Source organism: Palaemon carinicauda, chromosome 1 (genome assembly GCF_036898095.1).
Source record: "Palaemon carinicauda isolate YSFRI2023 chromosome 1, ASM3689809v2, whole genome shotgun sequence".
NCBI classification, from domain to species: domain Eukaryota; kingdom Metazoa; phylum Arthropoda; class Malacostraca; order Decapoda; family Palaemonidae; genus Palaemon; species Palaemon carinicauda.
This window is the reverse complement of record NC_090725.1, coordinates 112463850-112481471: the sequence shown is the minus strand read 5'-3', so window position 1 is coordinate 112481471 and position 17622 is coordinate 112463850. Positions and strand designations below refer to the sequence as shown.

At 46.2% G+C, this 17622-nt stretch overlaps 1 protein-coding gene across 1 annotated transcript in view; it reads left to right on the top strand.

The window, feature by feature from the left end:
• LOC137650994 (centrosomal protein 43-like) overlaps positions 1–17622 on the top strand; it is a 95536-nt gene that overhangs the window by 28958 nt on the left and 48956 nt on the right. Inside the window, exon 4 of the mRNA XM_068384136.1 lies at positions 10401–10459. Within this exon, the coding sequence (XP_068240237.1) occupies positions 10401–10459 (59 nt within the window). The remainder of the gene's footprint in view (positions 1–10400; positions 10460–17622) is intronic.

Here is a 17622-nt window from a genome sequence, read left to right as displayed (position 1 = left end):
CATTACGCCAGGCTTCTGATCGTCACCTGACTTGGAAGACGGTGTTCCTGCTTGCTTTGGCCTCGGCCAAGCGTGTCAGTGAACTTCATGGTCTCTCGTACGTCGTCGCCCATTCAAGGGGATGGGGGGAGGTAACGTTCGGGTTCGTCCCTGAGTTTGTTGCTAAGACTCAGAATCCTGGAGTTCCGTACCCACGGTTCGACGCCTTCAGGATTTCGAGTCTCCATTGTGTAACAGATGACCCAGACCATCTCCTACTGTGCCCAGTAAGGAGTCTGAGGCTCTATCTGAAGAGAACAGCTGCAGTTCGTCCTCGAGTGCAAGCCCTGTTTGTGAGCACAGGAAGGATGAAGAGGAGGGTCACTAAGAACACCATCTCAGCTTGGATTCGCAGGATTCGCAGGGTTATCCACCATTCCCTGAATCCAGACCCTCCTCCGTCACGTCGCCCGAGAGCACACGATGTCAGAGGCATCGCTACGTCCTTGATATTCAAGAGAAATTTCTCCGTGACGCAGGTTCTACAAGCTGGGGTCTGGAAGCATCAAACGACCTTCACAGCCCACTACCTGCAGGACGTGACCCACAGGAGGCTCGATACGTTCTCTATCGGCCCTGTGGTGGCTGCACAACAGCAGGTCTAACCTCAGGCTCGTTAATGGACAAGTAGCAGAAGGTTGAGGGCATTGTTACCCGGTTTTAGTCTGCATGAATGAAAAAGTATGTCTGGCCCTTACTCTTTTCTTCATCCTCCCCTCTCTTGGAGAAAGCAGCATCCGGGGTTCTCTGCGCAGCTGACCTCAAACCACTGCAGGTAAACCATGCTTCCTTGTGTTCCGAGTATTAATATAGTACTGTCGCGTCCCCCATACCCTTACGCGGTGGTATTTGGAACGTCCTATCCTAGAATTCCATCTAAAGGATTCCAGGTCAACTTCCTAGGACCAGTCACACTTCTTTCCTTCACACACTAGCTTATGTAGGCCACACGTTCCTACTTGCGAGGTGCAGGGACTCCTTTTCTCGAGTGCTACACACTCAGATCCTGAGTCCCCGGGCAAAGCCAAAGCCAGTAAGGCTGGGACTTACCACCCTACCTAAGGGTTGAGTCACCCCTTGTAAATAGCGTGGTTTGTATTTCGGTTACGGAACAAATGACAAATTCGGAGATAATTTGTATTTTTCCTAACCATACAAATCTTAGCTATTTACACATACTTGCCCGCCAGCCCTGTCCCCCGTGAAGACCTACCTGTAAGCGAAGTGAATCAGTTCACCGGTGTGTGAGAGGGAAGGGGTAGCTAGCTAACTAGCGAGGGTGTAGTAAACCATTGTTAAAAATCTAAGGGCTCGTCTTTTCAGCTACGCCGAAAGTAATACCCCGTGTAAATAGCTAAGGTTTGTATGGTTAGGAAAAATACAAATTATCTCCGAGTCATTTTTCCTAACTATAAATCGAAGTCTGTTAAGTTGCACCTCCTGCCTCAATCACCCATAGGTCTCTGGCCTATGTTCAAAAGTTAGTGACTAGCTGACTTATGGGTAGGCGATGCTTCCCCTCCATCTGCCGATAGTTAACTACCTCGTTGAATTTTAACGGCCGTTTCAGCTTTGCTGGAGTCATTCTCCTTTTAAGGGACTTTATATGATTAAGAAAAGTACAAATGACTTTAAAAACTTTGATTTTCTCGACATCTTACACTGAGAGAATCTCTTTCAGTGTTTGCGATGTAAGGCTATCACCTACTGCCCAGTCTCGAGCTAGGTCTCCAGACTGAAGGGCCTAGACCTTCCTCCTTGTTTGTAATGTGTGTGCTCATGTCGAGCTTTGAGCTGTTTTGTCCACTCCAGGATCTTAGTCCCCCTGAGCTGGATGTTACCCATGTTCCATATGATCCTTTGTTATGGACGGTGGTCAAGGATCTGTCACTCAAAACTGTATTCCTGCTAGGGTTAATGTTGGGTAAGCGAGTTAGTGAACTTTGTGTTATTTTGTATGTCGCAAGTCATTCCGAGGGTATCCAGTGGTGCATGATACCAGGTGTGAGTCCTTCATCATTTCTTCTCTCTCAGAGTTGTCCAGCAGGAGTCAGGATGTCTTGCATCTCTGTCTGGTGAGGGCTCTATAGCACTACGTGAAGAGGATTATGTGCTTCAAGTTTAAACTCCAGATATTTTACAGCACTGGCAGGACCAAGAGAAAGTAAAATTACTGGCTTTATACTCATTTTTTTCCCCTCTCTTGATGTGCAGCATTCCTGACTTTTATGAGCTTAATCGAGTAACCTTTCTTCTTAGACAAGATATGTTACGGATTATCTCCCTTGTCCTCTCAGATGAAGGGGAGGATGGAGAAAATGTGTTTAAACCCATTTCTTATATTGCATATACATTCAGAAAACATCCTGTACAAGGATAAAGGTTCTCCTGTGACCGTTTACCAATTTCACTCGGTACGGACCTTACTTAACACCTGTGACATCTCCATGCTTAGACCGTTAAGAGGTTGACAGGAGTCATACAGGACTGGGTGATCAGACACTTCCCAGGAAAGTTAAACTGGTTAAATATTGTTTCATATGGATTTCATCCCTCCTAACCATAAATCTCCTATTAAATAATGGTTTGTATTTGTGTAGGAACTAATAAAAAATTATTAAAGTAGATAGCATTTTTCAATATTAAACTTACCCGATAATCATGTAGCTGTCAACTCTGTTGCCCGACAGAATTCTATGGAGGGATACGCCAGCTATCACAATACTAGAAGGGGGTGTTCTTACCAGCGCCACCTGTGGCCAGGTACTCAAGTACTTCTTGTTGACACCTCCTCAATTATTCCTCTGTCGTGCTTCTGACAAGACGTTCTGGGATACGCTTATGTTCTTGGAGTATTTTCACGACTTTGGTGAAGTATTTCTCTTTGATTTCGGCTGTCGCTTTACTGGAAACTTCTATTTTAGCTTAGTTAGCTTTTGGAATTAATTTGATTAATTTTGGTGACGAAGAGAGTATGAACTCTCGTTCACCTTTCAATGGCCGACCCTTCCCTTAGACGGAAGTGTTGGTATCTAAGAGAGTATAGACTCTCTTTCTTAATTTTGCTTAACAAAAGTTATAGATTATTTTATATCTCTCCGCCTCTTATAGGCCTCTTCGATTAACTTCCTTTTATTATAAACTTATTAAAATTAATTTTTATATTTGTTTATATTCGACCTTCCTAATAGTAGGCGGTCTTTTCTTGGTACCGAAGTTAATTATCGTGAGCCCGTCATTTCGGTTTTACCTGTTAACATATTATGCTATTTTAAGGTCTTTGAAAGAATTTCTTTGATAGTCTCGTACTTTTTCAAAGTTGAACTAACGTTTTGTTTGTCTCGGCAGTTGTTGACGTTCAGAACGTTTCAACTTGCACTCTATCGTTACGATAGAGAAAGAATGTTCACGGTTTCACATTGCAGTAAGAGTAACCGTGTCTAGCGTTTTGTTCATTCTTTCTTAACTTAATGGTTTTGATCCTAATAAGGAACTTTTCTTTTTGGGAAATATTTCAGTTTTTTCCTTTAACAATAATATGTTTTAACGATATATATGATTGGGCTCTTCTCTCAGGTTCTAAGTCAAGAGAGAGAGAGAGAGAGAGATAGAGACGGAGGGAGAAAGAGGATAAACGTTTCCCTCAAGCCTGCCAGGCGTACGAGTAACGTCGTTATCGTTTTGCTCTTATCCCTTGTCTCTTTAGGGGAAGAAACTAAACGTTTCTAGAGTGATCTAGTGTTTAGTCTCTTTCCAGCCACTGAATTTTCTTTCATTAGATTTTTCTGTTACATTGTAATTCTGTTTTCGCAATTACTAACTTTTGAGAAGGATAGAATTGCGTGTTTCAGGTACAAACCACTTAAAGTTTCGAGTTCAGTGAAATAAGTGCAAACAGAAATCAAAGTGATAAGTGATTAGCGCAAAGTATATCAATGTTATGCGTGAGGGTACTTTTGTGCGCGCCAGTCGTCCTCCCAGTCCGGGACCTCTTGCAAGCTCCCAAGCCCAGGGGAGAAGCAATGTCGAAGGGCAAAAGGGTTCGGCAGGCCTTGATCGGCGCACAGAAGTATCCTCGGTGGTTGTGGGCGTGTCTTACCGAGACCGTCACTCCCACCCGCAGACGATTGAGCCCTTATTTTGCTCGTCTGCAGAAGAGATTTAGAGGAGAAAATAAAGGCAGAGTAACGCTGGTCTCAGGTCTCAAGACCTCTTAAACGTAAAGTCCAGACCTATGCCAGACGTACGAAGTAAAGTTCAACAACCCGGATGCAGTCATTGGGTTAGCTCTGACTCTCCTCAGTCATCAGTTTGTCGGGCTGAGAGTGCGCCTACACTCCCCCCGCCTATGCTCGCTCCGCCTGATCGCAGTACCACCTGCCAGGCGTACGATGTTGTGGACTCTACTACAGTCCATGCAAGCACAGCTTTCGGACCTGATGCGTGAGTGTCGTGCTGAGAGTGTTGCACCTCCTCCTCCTCCTGCACCGGTGGTGCACCAACCGCCTGCACCCGTTCAGCCTGTGCTGCACCCGCCTGCACCGGTGGTGCACCAACCGGCTGCACCCGTTCAGCCTGTGCTGCACCCGCCTGCACTCGCTGCACCCAGTCGCAGCACCATCTGCCAGGCGTACGATGTTGTGGACTCTACTACAGTCCATGCAAGCACAGCTTTCGGACCTGTTGCGTGAGTGTCGGGCTGAGAGTGTTGCACCTCCACCTGCACCCTTTCAGCCTGTGCTCAACCCGCCTGCACTCGCTGCACCCAGTCGCAGCACCATCTGCCAGGCGTACGATGTTGTGGACTCTACTACAGTCCATGCAAGCACAGCTTTCGGACCTGTTGCGTGAGTGTCGGGCTGAGAGTGTTGCACCTCCCCTGCACCCGTTCAGCCTGTGCTCAACCCGCCTGCACTCGCTGCACCCAGTCGCAGCACCATCTGCCAGGCGTACGATGTTGAACCTCTTTCTGTGTTCGCTGTTCCCAGTGTTGTTCAGCCTCAGCCTTCTTTAAGGCAACCTTCGGTTTGGGATCAGGAGGATTACTCCACTCTTCCTCCTCCTCCCCTGGCTGCTCCACCGGTGGTGCAACTCTCGGTGGAGGTACAACCTCTTCCACCTGTGAGTCAGTCTCCTCAGCTGCTGCACCGAGCTCAACCCGTGCACCCTGATCCTGCGCCTCAGACACCTCTGCTTGCGGGAACTTTACCTTGTTCTGCGCAACCTCGGTCTCTTCACGCTCCACTCATACCACAGGAACAGGAACTTTCTGCACCTTCCACTGTTGTTGTTCCAGCTCGTTCTGACTCTGCTGTTCAGCATACCTTACCTCCATTTTCAAACCATGGCAAAAATATGAATCATGAGTTATGAATGTAAGGTAAACATTATGTTGATTTTTAAACCCCATGCAAGCATGCATAAAGCACTCTAGCACTGGTCATGGAATTTCTGAGAAATGTTAAACGCCATGCACACGCTCTGCTTTCCTTACAGCAGGCTCTGCTTACAGCAGGCTCTGCTTACTACATGCTCAGCATTCAGCATGCTCTGCATTCAGCATGCTCTGCATACAACATGCTCTGCATACAGCATGCTCTGCATTCAGCATGCTCTGCATACAACATGCTCTACATACAGCATGCTCTGCATACAGCATACTCTGCATTCATCATGCTCTGCATACCTTACCGCATGCTTCTCAACATATCTTGGGTTGTTGCCAACTCACTAGACTGTCAAGCAGTTTCATAACGTTGCCTTCTAGTCTGCTGCTTTTGCACCAGTGAACCCTCACTCAGAGAACTTAGCTTTTCTAGGGTAAGGTCCCTGTAGATGAGAAAGTTCTTTTCTCCCTCCTTCTGATATTCCCTTGAGGACTCTGTCATTTGGAGGGAGCCTTTAGCTGCATAACCTCTTATGGACTTTTATTTAAGCATAACATGCTTACAGGGAAGGTAATGGTTCCACTTCAGCCGCTAATCCCGTCTGTTACCACACCTGCTCCCATAGACCTTGAGCTCTGTTGCATGACATGCAGTCCAAGCTTAGTCCTTGTTAGAGGTTTTTTGTTTACGGAGTCAATGTGTCACGGGGAAGACGTTCAACAACCAACAGAAGGGACTTGTTGTGACGCAGTGCGGCAACCTCAGCAACCCGTTAAGGAGTTGTCTGTACGACCCAGATAGTCTAGACAGATTCGGGTTGTCACTGTACTTCCTCGCTTGCCCATGATTGTCAGTTTACAGACTGTGCAGCAGTATCATGATCTTGTGTCCGGCTCCGTCAGACGACTGGCTTTTAAGAGCTCCCACAAGTCGTCGCTGTCTGGAGATTTTCAAATGGACTATGGATCTGACCAAGGAACTGGGCCTCCTGGTCAATTTTGAGGAGTCTCAGCTCGTTCCATCCCAGACCATTGTTTCCTTGGGTATGGATCTTCAGAGTCGAGCTTTTCGGACTTGTCCGTCGGCCCCAAGGATCTTCCAAGCCCTAGAATGCATCCAGAGCATGCTGAGAAGGAACCGATGCTTAGTCAGGCAGGGGATGAGTCTAACAGGGACACTTTCATCGCTGGCCCTGTTCATCGAGTTAGGGAGACTCCACCTCCGCCCCCTTCAGTATCATCTAGCTGCTCACTGGATAAAGGACATGACGCTAGAGACGGGCTCAGTTCCTGTTTCCGAAGAGATGAGGTCTACTCTAACGTGGTGGAAGAACAGCATTCTTCTCAAGGAAGGTCTACCTTTGGCTGTTCAGACCCCCGACCACCGTCTCTTCTCGGACGCATCGGACACGGGCTGGGGTGCGACACTGGACGGACAGGAATGCTCGGGAACATGGAATCAGGAGCAAAGGACACTTCACATCTATTGCAAGGAGTTGTTGGCAGTTCATCTGGCCTTGATAAACTTCAAGTCCCTCCAGCTTAACAAGGTGGTGGAGGTGAACTCCGACTACACCACAGCCTTGGCTTACATCTCCAAGCAGAGAGGGACTCATTCGAGGAAGTTGTTCAAGATCGCAAGGGACCTCCTCATTTGGTCAAAAACGAAAGCTCACGCTGGTAACGAGGCTCATTCAGGGCGATATGAATGTCATGGCAGATCGCCTCAGCCGTAAGGGTCAGGTCTTCCCCACAGAGTGGACCCTTCACAAGAATGTTTGCAGCAGACTTTGGGCCCTGTGGGGTCTGCCAACCATAGTTCTATTCGCTACCTCGATGACCAAGAAGCTCCTCTTGTATTGTTCTCCGATTCCAGACCCAGCAGCAGTTCGCGTGGATGCCTTTCTGCTGGATTGGTCCCATCTCAACCTGTATGCATTCCCGCCGTTCAAGATTGTCAACAGGGTACTTCAGAAGTTCGCCTCTCACAAAGGGACACGGTTGACGTTGGTTGCTCCCCTCTGACCCGCGAGAGAAGGGTTCACCGAGGTACTGCAATGGCTGGTCGACGTTCCCAGGACTCTTCCTCCTAGAGTGGACCTTCTGCGTCAACCTCACGTAAAGAAGGTACACCCAAACCTCCACGCTCTTCGTCTGTCTGCCTTCAGACTATCGAAAGTCTCTCAAGAACTAGAGGCTTTTCGAAGGAGGCAGCCAGAACGATTACCAGAGCAAGGACGACATCCACTCTCAGAGTCTATCAGTCTTAATGGGAAGTCTTCCGAAGCTGGTGCAAGGCCAATGCAGTTTTCCTCAACCAGTACCACTGTAACCCAGATTGCTGACTTCCTGTTACATCTAAGGAACGTAAAATCCCTATCAGCTCCTACGATCAAGGGTTACAGAAGTATGTTGGCAGCGGTTTTCCGCCACAGAGGCTTGGACCTTTCCTCCAACAAAGATCTACAGGACCTCCTTAGGTCTTTTGAGACCTCAAAGGAACGTCGGTTGTCCACTCCAGGCTGGAATCTAGACGTGGTCCTAAGGTTCCTAATGTCATCAGGATTTGAACCGTTCTAATCAGCCTCTTTTAAGGACCTCACATTAGAAACTCTTTTCCTCGTGTGCTTAGCAACAGGTAAAAGAGTAAGTGAGATCCACGCCTTCAGCAGGAACATAGGTTTCACATCTGAAACGGCTACATGTTCCTTGCGGCTCGGTTTTTTTGGCTAAAACGAGCTTCCTTCCCGTCCTTGCCCTAAGTCGTTCGAGATCCCAAGCCTGTCCAACATGGTGGGGAACGAACTAGAGAGAGTACTTTGCCCTGTTAGAGCTCTTAAGTACTATCTAAGAAGGTCAAAACCATTACGAGGACAATCAGAAGCCTTATGGTGTGCTATCAAGAAGCCTTCTCTACCAATGTCTAAGAACTCAGTTTCTTACTACATCAGGCTTCTGATTAGAGAAGCAAATTCTCATCTGAAGGAAGAAGACCTTGCTTTGCTGAAGGTAAGGACACATGAAGTGAGAGCTGTGGCTACTTCAGTGGCCTTCAAACAGAACCGTTCTCTGCAGAGTGTTATGGATGCAACCTATTGGAGAAGCAAGTCAGTGTTCGCATCATTCTATCTCAAAGATGTCCAGTCTCTTTACGAGTACTGCTACACCCTGGGTCCATTCGTAGCAACGAATGCAGTAGTAGGCGAGGGCTCAGCCACTACATTCCCATAATTCCATAACTTTTTAACCTTTCTCTTGAATACTTTTTATGGGTTGTTCGGTCGGCTAAGAAGCCTTCCACATCCTTGTTGATTTGGCGGGTGGTCAATTCTTTCTTGAGAAGCGCCGAGGTTAAAGGTTGTGATGAGGTCCTTTAGTATGGGTTGCAGCCCTGTATACTTTAGCACCTTTGGGTTGATTCAGCCTCCAAGAGGAACGCTGCGCTCAGTAAGGAAGACGAACTTAAAAAAGAGACAGAGTAACGGTTCAATTCGACTTCCTTACCAGGTACTTATTATTTCATTGTTATTTGAGATAACTGTTATATGAAATATGGGATACTTAGCTATCCTTTAATCTTGTACACTGGTTTTCACCCACCCCCCTGGGTGTGAATCAGCTACATGATTATCGGGTAAGTTTAATATTGAAAAATGTTATTTTCATTAGTAAAATAAATTTTTGAATATACTTACCCGATAATCATGATTTAATTGACCCTCCCTTCCTCCCCATAGAGAACCAGTGGGACCGAGGAATAATTGAGGAGGTGTCAACAAGAAGTACTTGAGTACCTGGCCACAGGTGGCGCTGGTAAGAACACCCCCTTCTAGTATTGTGATAGCTGGCGTATCCCTCCATAGAATTCTGTCGGGCAACAGAGTTGACAGCTACATGATTATCGGGTAAGTATATTCAAAAATTTATTTTACTAATGAAAATAACATTTTCCAAACTAGTGTATACAAACCTGAGTCATTCAAGTTTCACTTCCATCCTTAATCACCCTACAAATTCTTGGCATAATGTCAAAAGAGAGTGTCGAACCAGTAGGTATTATTATCTTCTTATAACTTTAACAGCTGCTCTAACTTCTCTGAATTCATAATTCTCAAGTTTGTATAGTTAGGAAATTGATTTTAAAGATTTTTATATCAAGACTTTATTTATGATTTCAATTTAGATTAATTTTCTACAATCACTTCTTAGTGTTTCTGGTATCCCCTCTTGATAAGTTATGAAAAACATACCAGACTTATCTTCAGTATGCAACTTTTTGTTTTTCTGGTTTGGAGAACCATCCATGGATTTTCATTAATATATTTTTTTAGATAGCTCGCATATCTCTAATCATTTACCAGTAGTGAGACAGATATACCTCCTTTGTTGGACTACCCCAAAGAAACTTCTTTTGTATACACTCTACCAGCAGTGCCTTATAACCATAACAATGTCAAGATCAAATGCAGTACTACCGGTTAACTTATTAAAGCTTTCCCCTCATACAGACTACAGTATTCAAGTGCAAGAGCTTTATAGTACTTGTAAAAAAAAGCTTATCTGTACTCTTTCTAGTTCATTGCATAATCAAAAACATTTTGTGGCCAAATCGAGCTCTGAAGAGGACGTAAGACTGAAGTTGAGTTATGCTCTTTATTGTCTGATCGGAAAAATTTTGAGGGCTAAATCGAGCCCTTCAACAGGAAGTTTGAAGAGAATTTAAGACAGAAGTTGAACAGCAAAATTGAAGAATTACAATCTGTACAAATAACAATTAAGTGGTAGAAATGAGGCAGATGAGGTCTGAAGTGATGTTGTAAAACAACTTTAGCCATGCCTACATAATATCTTGTGATAAACTCTAGATACTGCTTTAATGAGGGATTTGCTATCTGACTGTTATTTTAACTTGGATAGTATGACATATTCTATAATACCCTTATGAAAATTACAAATCATTTATTTATCTTTGCAGGTGATGGTCCTCTCCTTCTTGAGATCCTTAGAGAAAGAGAGTCTTCTAGGTTTTCTAAGGTACGAGTATTTTTTATTTTTCAATATTTAACTTAGCCGGTGATTATAATAGCTGCAACTCTGTTGCTCGACAGAAAACTCTAAGGTAAAATTCGCCAGCGATCGCTACACAGGTTGCGGGTGTGCCCAACAGCGCCATCTGTCGTCCAGATACCCAGTACTCAATGTAAACAAAGAACTCAATTTTCTCTCTGTCGTGCTACCGACAAGACGTACTTATTCGCTGTTGCTAAACTGGATTTGTTTTCACAACTAATTGGTGAAGTACATTATTCTAGTTTTGAGCTTTTGCTGTGCAGGCTTTCTCTTCACAAATCCTTGAACTCTTTTTGATTACGGATTCTTTGTTGATGACTTTTTGATAGTTTTTGAATTCCCCTTTGACCAATTCAAAATGGCTGACCCTTCACAAGTCCCAAAATTTAGGAAGTGCAATGCTAGGGACTGTTCAAGGCGTCTTCCGAAGGCCTCTATCAACCCTCACACTGTTTGTTCCAATTGTCGGGATAAAACCTGTCAATTGGAAGATCGATGTGAGGAGTGCGTTGGGCTTTCGGAATTCGATTTTATCGAATTCCAAAAGTATACACGTAGGCTAGAGAGAGATAGAGTTAGGAGAAGTTCCTCTCGTTCTATTGACATTTCCTCTCCTCATGCCCCACAACCTATTCCTTCCCCTGTAGTGGTTGCTCCTAATCCTCCTTCTGGCACTCAGGAACCTTCGATGGCTGATATGATGCGTGCCATCCAAGCTCTGGGTGAGAGAGTTGAGTCCCTGGCTAGTGACCGTAATCAGCTCATGGCGAATGTGAAGGAGCTGAAGTGTAAAAGTGCAGTGGGAAGTGTTAAAGTGAGTGATAGTGTTGTGGATAGTGTTGCGCTTGAGGGTTCGTCTGTGCGTGCCTGTCGTCCTCCTAGTCCGGGACCTCTTGCAAGCTCCCAAGTCCAGGGGAGAAGCAATGTCGTACGACAAATGGGTTCGAGAGGCTTTAATCAGCGAACAGACGTTCCCTCCGTGGTATCGGGCGTATCTACCCAAGATCGCCCCTGCCTAACAAAGACGAGAGAGCCCATTTATACCTCGTCTTCGGAAGGTGTTTCTCGCAAGAAACAATGGACCAAGGTCTCACGACCGTTAAAACGCAAGTCGGTCCCTTCCGCGCAAGTCCAACGGCCCAGCTGTAGCCACTGGGTCAGTTCGGACTCGCTGCAGTCATCCGATGACTGCTCACCTCCTAAGAGAGGCAAAGCGGTACCGCTTCAGACAGTTACACCGTCTGTCGCCGCACCTGCTCCTGTAGACCCTAAGTGGTCTTTACTGCAAGACATGCAGTCTCAGCTAACGTCGCTTATGCAGGACTTTCGTGCGGAGAAGGTTGCTGCCGCACCAGCTAGTGCAGCTCCTTGCCTACAACCACCCACACGATCGGTTGTGCGTCCTGGGGACGCTGAGGTAACCTTGTCACACACTCCAGTTGAGAGAGTTCCGCCACCCATGCGTTCCAGTGTGATCTGCCAGCCGCATGTTGACGTTCAGCGACGCACGGAGGTATCCGTTGACGTTCGTGAGGTTCAACAACCGTCAGAGTTGTTTTGTTTTGACGCGGTGCGTCAACCTCCGCAACCCAGTGTGGTTGCCACTGCTCACCCACATCAGTCTAGACAGTCTGGAGTAGACGCTGTGCGTCCCCGCGCTGCTATGGTTGTTGCCAGCTCACAGACTGGGCAGCAGTTCCATGACGTTGCGTCCGGCTCAGTCATGCATGCACCCGTGCGACCGGACTCAGCTAACCAGCCGTTACCCACTCCGTTGCCGTTCCCTCATCAGTTCTCGGATGAGGGACTTTCTGATGATGATGGTGCTGCACACGTAGATGAACCACATTCAGAACTGGACGAGCCTAAGTCTACGCAACCCTCTTTGGACTTTAGGAAAGTTTTGGCCCTGTTCAAAGAGATGTTTCGGACCAGTTTGTGTCTGTGGCTCCGCGCTCTCCTCCATCAGAGTTTGTGTTAGGCATGCCGTCAACCACTCCTGCCTTTACTAGACTCGTCCTCGCACGCTCGTCCAAGAGAGCTTTACGAGTGATAGGAGAATGGCTGCAGTCCAAAAAGAGTTTAGGGAAGACAGCCTTTACGTTTCCCCCTGCTAGACTCTCTTCTAGATCGAGCGTCTGGTATGCCACGGGAGAAGTTCTCGGCTTGGGAGTTCCTGCCTCTGCCCAGGGCGACTTCTCAAGTCTTGTAGACTCTCCCCGCCGCCTAGCCATGAGACGCTCAAAGATATGTTGGTCATCTTCGGACCTGGACCACCTTTTGAAAGGTATTTTTAGAGCCTTCGAGGTTTTTAACTTTTTATCTGTGTCTAGGAGCTCTAAGCAGAAAGATCTCTCCGACAGAGAAGGAGACTTCCTTGCTCATTATGTCCTGCATGGACAAGGCCGTACGTGATGGGTCTAATGAGCTTGCTGCATCTTTTGTGTCCGGAGTCCTTAAGAAGCGTGAGAACCTATGCTCATTCCTTTCAGCTGGAGTTACACCATGCCAGAGATCCGAACTTCTGTTTGCTCCTCTTTCCAAGTGCCTTTTTCCAGAGGACCTGATTAAGGAGATTGACGCTTCTTTGATACAGAAGGATACTCACGATCTTGTTGCGTCCTCTGCTCGCAAAGCCACCCCTTTGCCTACCTTGTCAGCTAGACCAAGGATGGACACTCCAGCGTCCCGTTTTATTCCGCCCTTTCGTGGCAGAGCCTCCAGCAGAGGAGGTGCTCGTGCCGAAGGGAGATGTGGAAAGAAGAAAGGAACCAAGTCCTTTAAGGGCAGAGTCTGACTGCCAGCTTCTTCAGACAGCAGTGGGAGCCAGACTCAAGAACTTCTGGCAGACCTGGGAAAAGAGAGGCGCAGATGCACAATCTGTGAAGTTGCTCAGAGAGGGGTACAAGATCCCGTTTGTACGAAAACCCCCTCTAGCAACGTCTCCCATCGATCTCTCTCCCAGGTACAGAGAGGAAGACAAGAGACGAGCATTGAAACAGGAAGTGTCTCTCTTACTAGAGAAGGGAGCGGTAGTCAAAGTCCTGGACCATCAAACCCCGGGATTCTACAACCGTCTCTTCTTGGTGTCAAAGAAGACAGGAGGGTGGAGGCCGGTGCTAGACGTCAGTGCGCTGAATGTCTTTGTCACAAAGCAGGCGTTCTCCATGGAGACCACAAAGTCGGTTCTAGCAGCGGTCAGAAGGGAAGACTGGATGGTCTCGTTAGACCTAAGGGACGCCTACTTCCACGTCCCCATCCACCCGGACTCCCAACCTTTTCTGAGATTCGTTTTCGAAAAGGTTGTCTACCAGTTTCAAGCCCTGTGCTTTGGCCTAAGCACAGCTCCTCTTGTGTTTACGAGGCTGATGAGGAATGTAGCCAAATTCCTTCATTTAGCGGACATCCGAGCCTCCCTCTATTTGGACGACTGGCTTCTCAGAGCTTCTTCCAGTCGTCGCTGTCTGAAGGATCTAAAGTGGACTCTAGATCTGACCAAGGAATTGGGTCTCATTGTCAATATGGAAAAGTCACAAGTGGTCCCATCCCAAACTATTGTATATTTAGGGATGGAGATTCACAGTCTAGCTTTTCGGGCTTTTCCGTCGGCCCCCAGAACAAGCCAAGCCCAGTTATGCATCCAGAACATGCTGAAGAAGGAACGATGTTCAGTCAGGAAGTGGATGAGTCTGATAGGGACGCTATCATCCTTGGAACAGTTCGTGTCATTAGGAAGACTACACCTCCGTCCTCTTCAATATCACCTAGCATTTCACTGGAAAAAGGACAAGACGCTAGAAGCGGTCTCGATCCCCATTTCCGAGAAGATGAAGTCTTGCCTGACATGGTGGAAGGACAGTATCAGCCTCAGAGAGGGTCTGCCCCTGGCTGTTCAGACTCCCAACCACGTTCTCTTCTCGGACGCATCGGACGTAGGCTGGGGCGCGACATTAGACGGTCGGGAATGCTCGGGAATATGGAACTCGAGTCAAAGGACAATGCATATCAACTGCAAGGAGCTACTGGCAGTACATCTGGCCTTGAAAAGCTTCAAGTCTCTCCTTCAAGGCAAAGTGGTGGAGGTGAACTCGGACAACACCACGGCTTTGGCGTACATCTCCAAGCAAGGAGGGACCCACTCACTGACGTTGTACGAGATCGCAAGGGACCTCCTCACCTGGTCAAAAGGTCTAAACATTTCGCTAGTAACGAGGTTCATCCAAGGCAACTTGAATGTCATGGCAGATTGTCTCAGTCGGAAGGGACAAATCATTCCAACAGAATGGACCCTCCACAAGGATGTATGCAAGAGACTTTGGGCCACCTGGGGCCAGCCTACCATAGATCTCTTCGCAACCTCGATGACCAAGAGGCTCCCAATATATTGCTCACCAATCCCGGACCCAGCAGCAGTTCATATAGATGCCTTTCTCCTAGATTAGTCACATCTAGACCTTTATGCATTCCCTCCGTTCAAGATTGTCAACAAGGTACTGCAGAAGTTCGCCTCTCACGAAGGGACAAGGTTGAAACTAGTTGTTCCCCTCTGGCCCGCGAGAAAATGGTTCACCGAGGTACTTCGATGGCTAGTAGACGTTCCTAGAAGTCTTCCTCTAAGAGTGGACCTTCTACGTCAGCCACGCGTAAAGAAGGTACACCAAGGCCTCCACGCTCTTCGTCTGACTGCCTTCAGACTATCGAAAGACTCTCGAGAGCTAGAGGCTTTTCGAAGGAGGCAGCCAGAGCGATTGCTAGAGCAAGGAGAACATCCACCCTTAGAGTCTACCAATCGAAGTGGGAAGTCTTCCGAAACTGGTGCAAGTCAGTATCTGTATCCTCGACCAGTACCTCTGTAACTCAAATAGCTGACTTCCTCTTATACCTGAGGAAAGAACGATCTCTTTCAGCTCCCACTATCAAGGGCTACAGAAGCATGTTGGCATCAGTCTTCCGTCACAGAGGCTTAGATCTTTCCAACAATAAAGATCTACAGGACCTCCTTAAGTCTTTTGAGACCACGAAGGAGCGTCGTTTGGTTACACCTGGTTGGAATTTAGACGTGGTACTAAGATTCCTCATGTCAGACAGGTTCGAGCCGCTACAATCAGCCTCCCTGAAAGATCTCACCTTAAAGACTCTTTTCCTGGTATGCTTAGCCACAGCTAAAAGAGTCAGTGAGATTCATGCCTTCAGCAAGAACATCGGATTTTCATCTGAAACGGCTACATGTTCTCTACAACTTGGTTTTCTAGCCAAAAACGAGCTGCCTTCTCGACCTTGGCCAAAATCGTTCGATATTCCAAGCTTATTGAATATGGTTGGAAATGAACTAGAAAGTCTTATGCCCTGTGAGAGCTCTTAAGTTCTATTTAAAACGAACTAAACCTTTACGAGGCCTGTCTGAAGCTTTATGGTGTTCAGTTAAGAAACCATCTTTGCCTATGTCAAAGAATGCTTTATCCTATTTTATCAGACTGTTAATACGAGAAGCTCATTCCCATCTGAGTGAGGAAGACCAAGCTTTGCTGAAGGTAAGGACACACGAAGTTAGAGCTGTCGCAACTTCCGTGGCCTTTAAACAAAATAGATCTCTGCGAAGTATAATGGACGCAACCTATTGGAGAAGCAAGTCAGTGTTCGCGTCTTTTTATCTTAAGGATGTCCAGTCTCTTTACGAGGACTGCTACACTCTGGGACCATTCGTAGCAGCGAGTGCAGTAGTGGGTGAGGGCTCAACCACTACAATTCCCTAATTCCATAACCTTTTTAATCTTTCTCTTGAAATGTTTTTATTGTTGTTTTTGGGTTGTCCGGAAGGCTAAGAAGCCTTTCGCATCCTGGTTGATTTGGCGGGTGGTCAAAGTCATTTCTTGAGAAGCGCCTAGATTAGGGGTTTTGAGGAGGTCCTGTTGTATGGGTTGCAACCCTTGATACTTCAGATCCTAGGGGTCGATCAGCATCCTAAGAGGATCGCGAGGCTCCGTAAGGAAGACGTACTCAAAAAGGCAGAGTAATTGTTCAAGTCGACTTCCTTACCAGGTACCTATTTATTTTTTTTCAATATTAAACTTAGCCGGTGATCATATAGCTGTCAGCTCTGCTGCCCGACAGAAAAACCTAAGGACAAAATACGCCAGCGATCGCTATACAGGTGGGGGTGTACATCAACTGCGCCATCTGTCGAGCAGGTACTCAAGTACTCCATGTCAACACAGAACCAATTTTCTCTCTGTTGTGCCACTGGCAGGACCTACTAAATACGCTGTTACTAACTGGATTTGTTTTCACAACTATTTGGTGAAGTACACTATTCCAGTTTTGAGCTTTCGCTATGCAGGGGTTTTATCTTCATCTCAAAACTTGAACTCGTTTTGGATAGATTTAATTATGGTGACAAAGAGAGTATGGACTCTCTTTCACTTTTAAATGGCCGACCCTTCCCTTAGACGGAAGTGTGTTTAGGTTTTTAGTAATTTTGCTTAACACGTTATAGATCTATATATTTTATATCTCTCCGCCTTTATTAGGCCTCTTCGATTAACTTTCCATTTATTATAAACATATAAAAATAAATTTTTATGTTTTGTTTATATGCGACCTTTCCTGATAGTAGGCGGTCCTAACTTGGAACCGAAGTTAATCAACGTTGAGCCCGTTATATCGTATTTAGCCTTTAAAGAATTTAAAACTTTATAAATTTAATGTTTTATGAAAGAATTTCTTTGATAGTCTCGTACTGTTTTCAAAGATGAACTAACGTTTAGTTTTTAGACTACGCAGTTGTTGACGTTCAGGACGTTCAACATGCGCTCTATCGTTACGATAGAGAGAGAGTGTATCACGGTTTCACTTTGCAGTAAGAGTAAACCGATTCTAACGTTTCGTTCATTCTTTCTTAGCTTAAATGGTTTAAATTCTAAATTAAAGGAACTTTTTATTTGGAAAACCTTTCAGTTTTTTCCTTTAGCCAAATAACATGTTTTGACGATATATAATTGGGCTCTTCTCTCAGGTGCGAAATCAAGAGAGAAAGAGAGAGAGAGAGATAGAGACGGAGGGAGAGAGAGGAGAAAAAACGTTCCGTTCAAGCGGGTAACGTTGTTCTCGTGTTATTCTCCTCCCTAGTC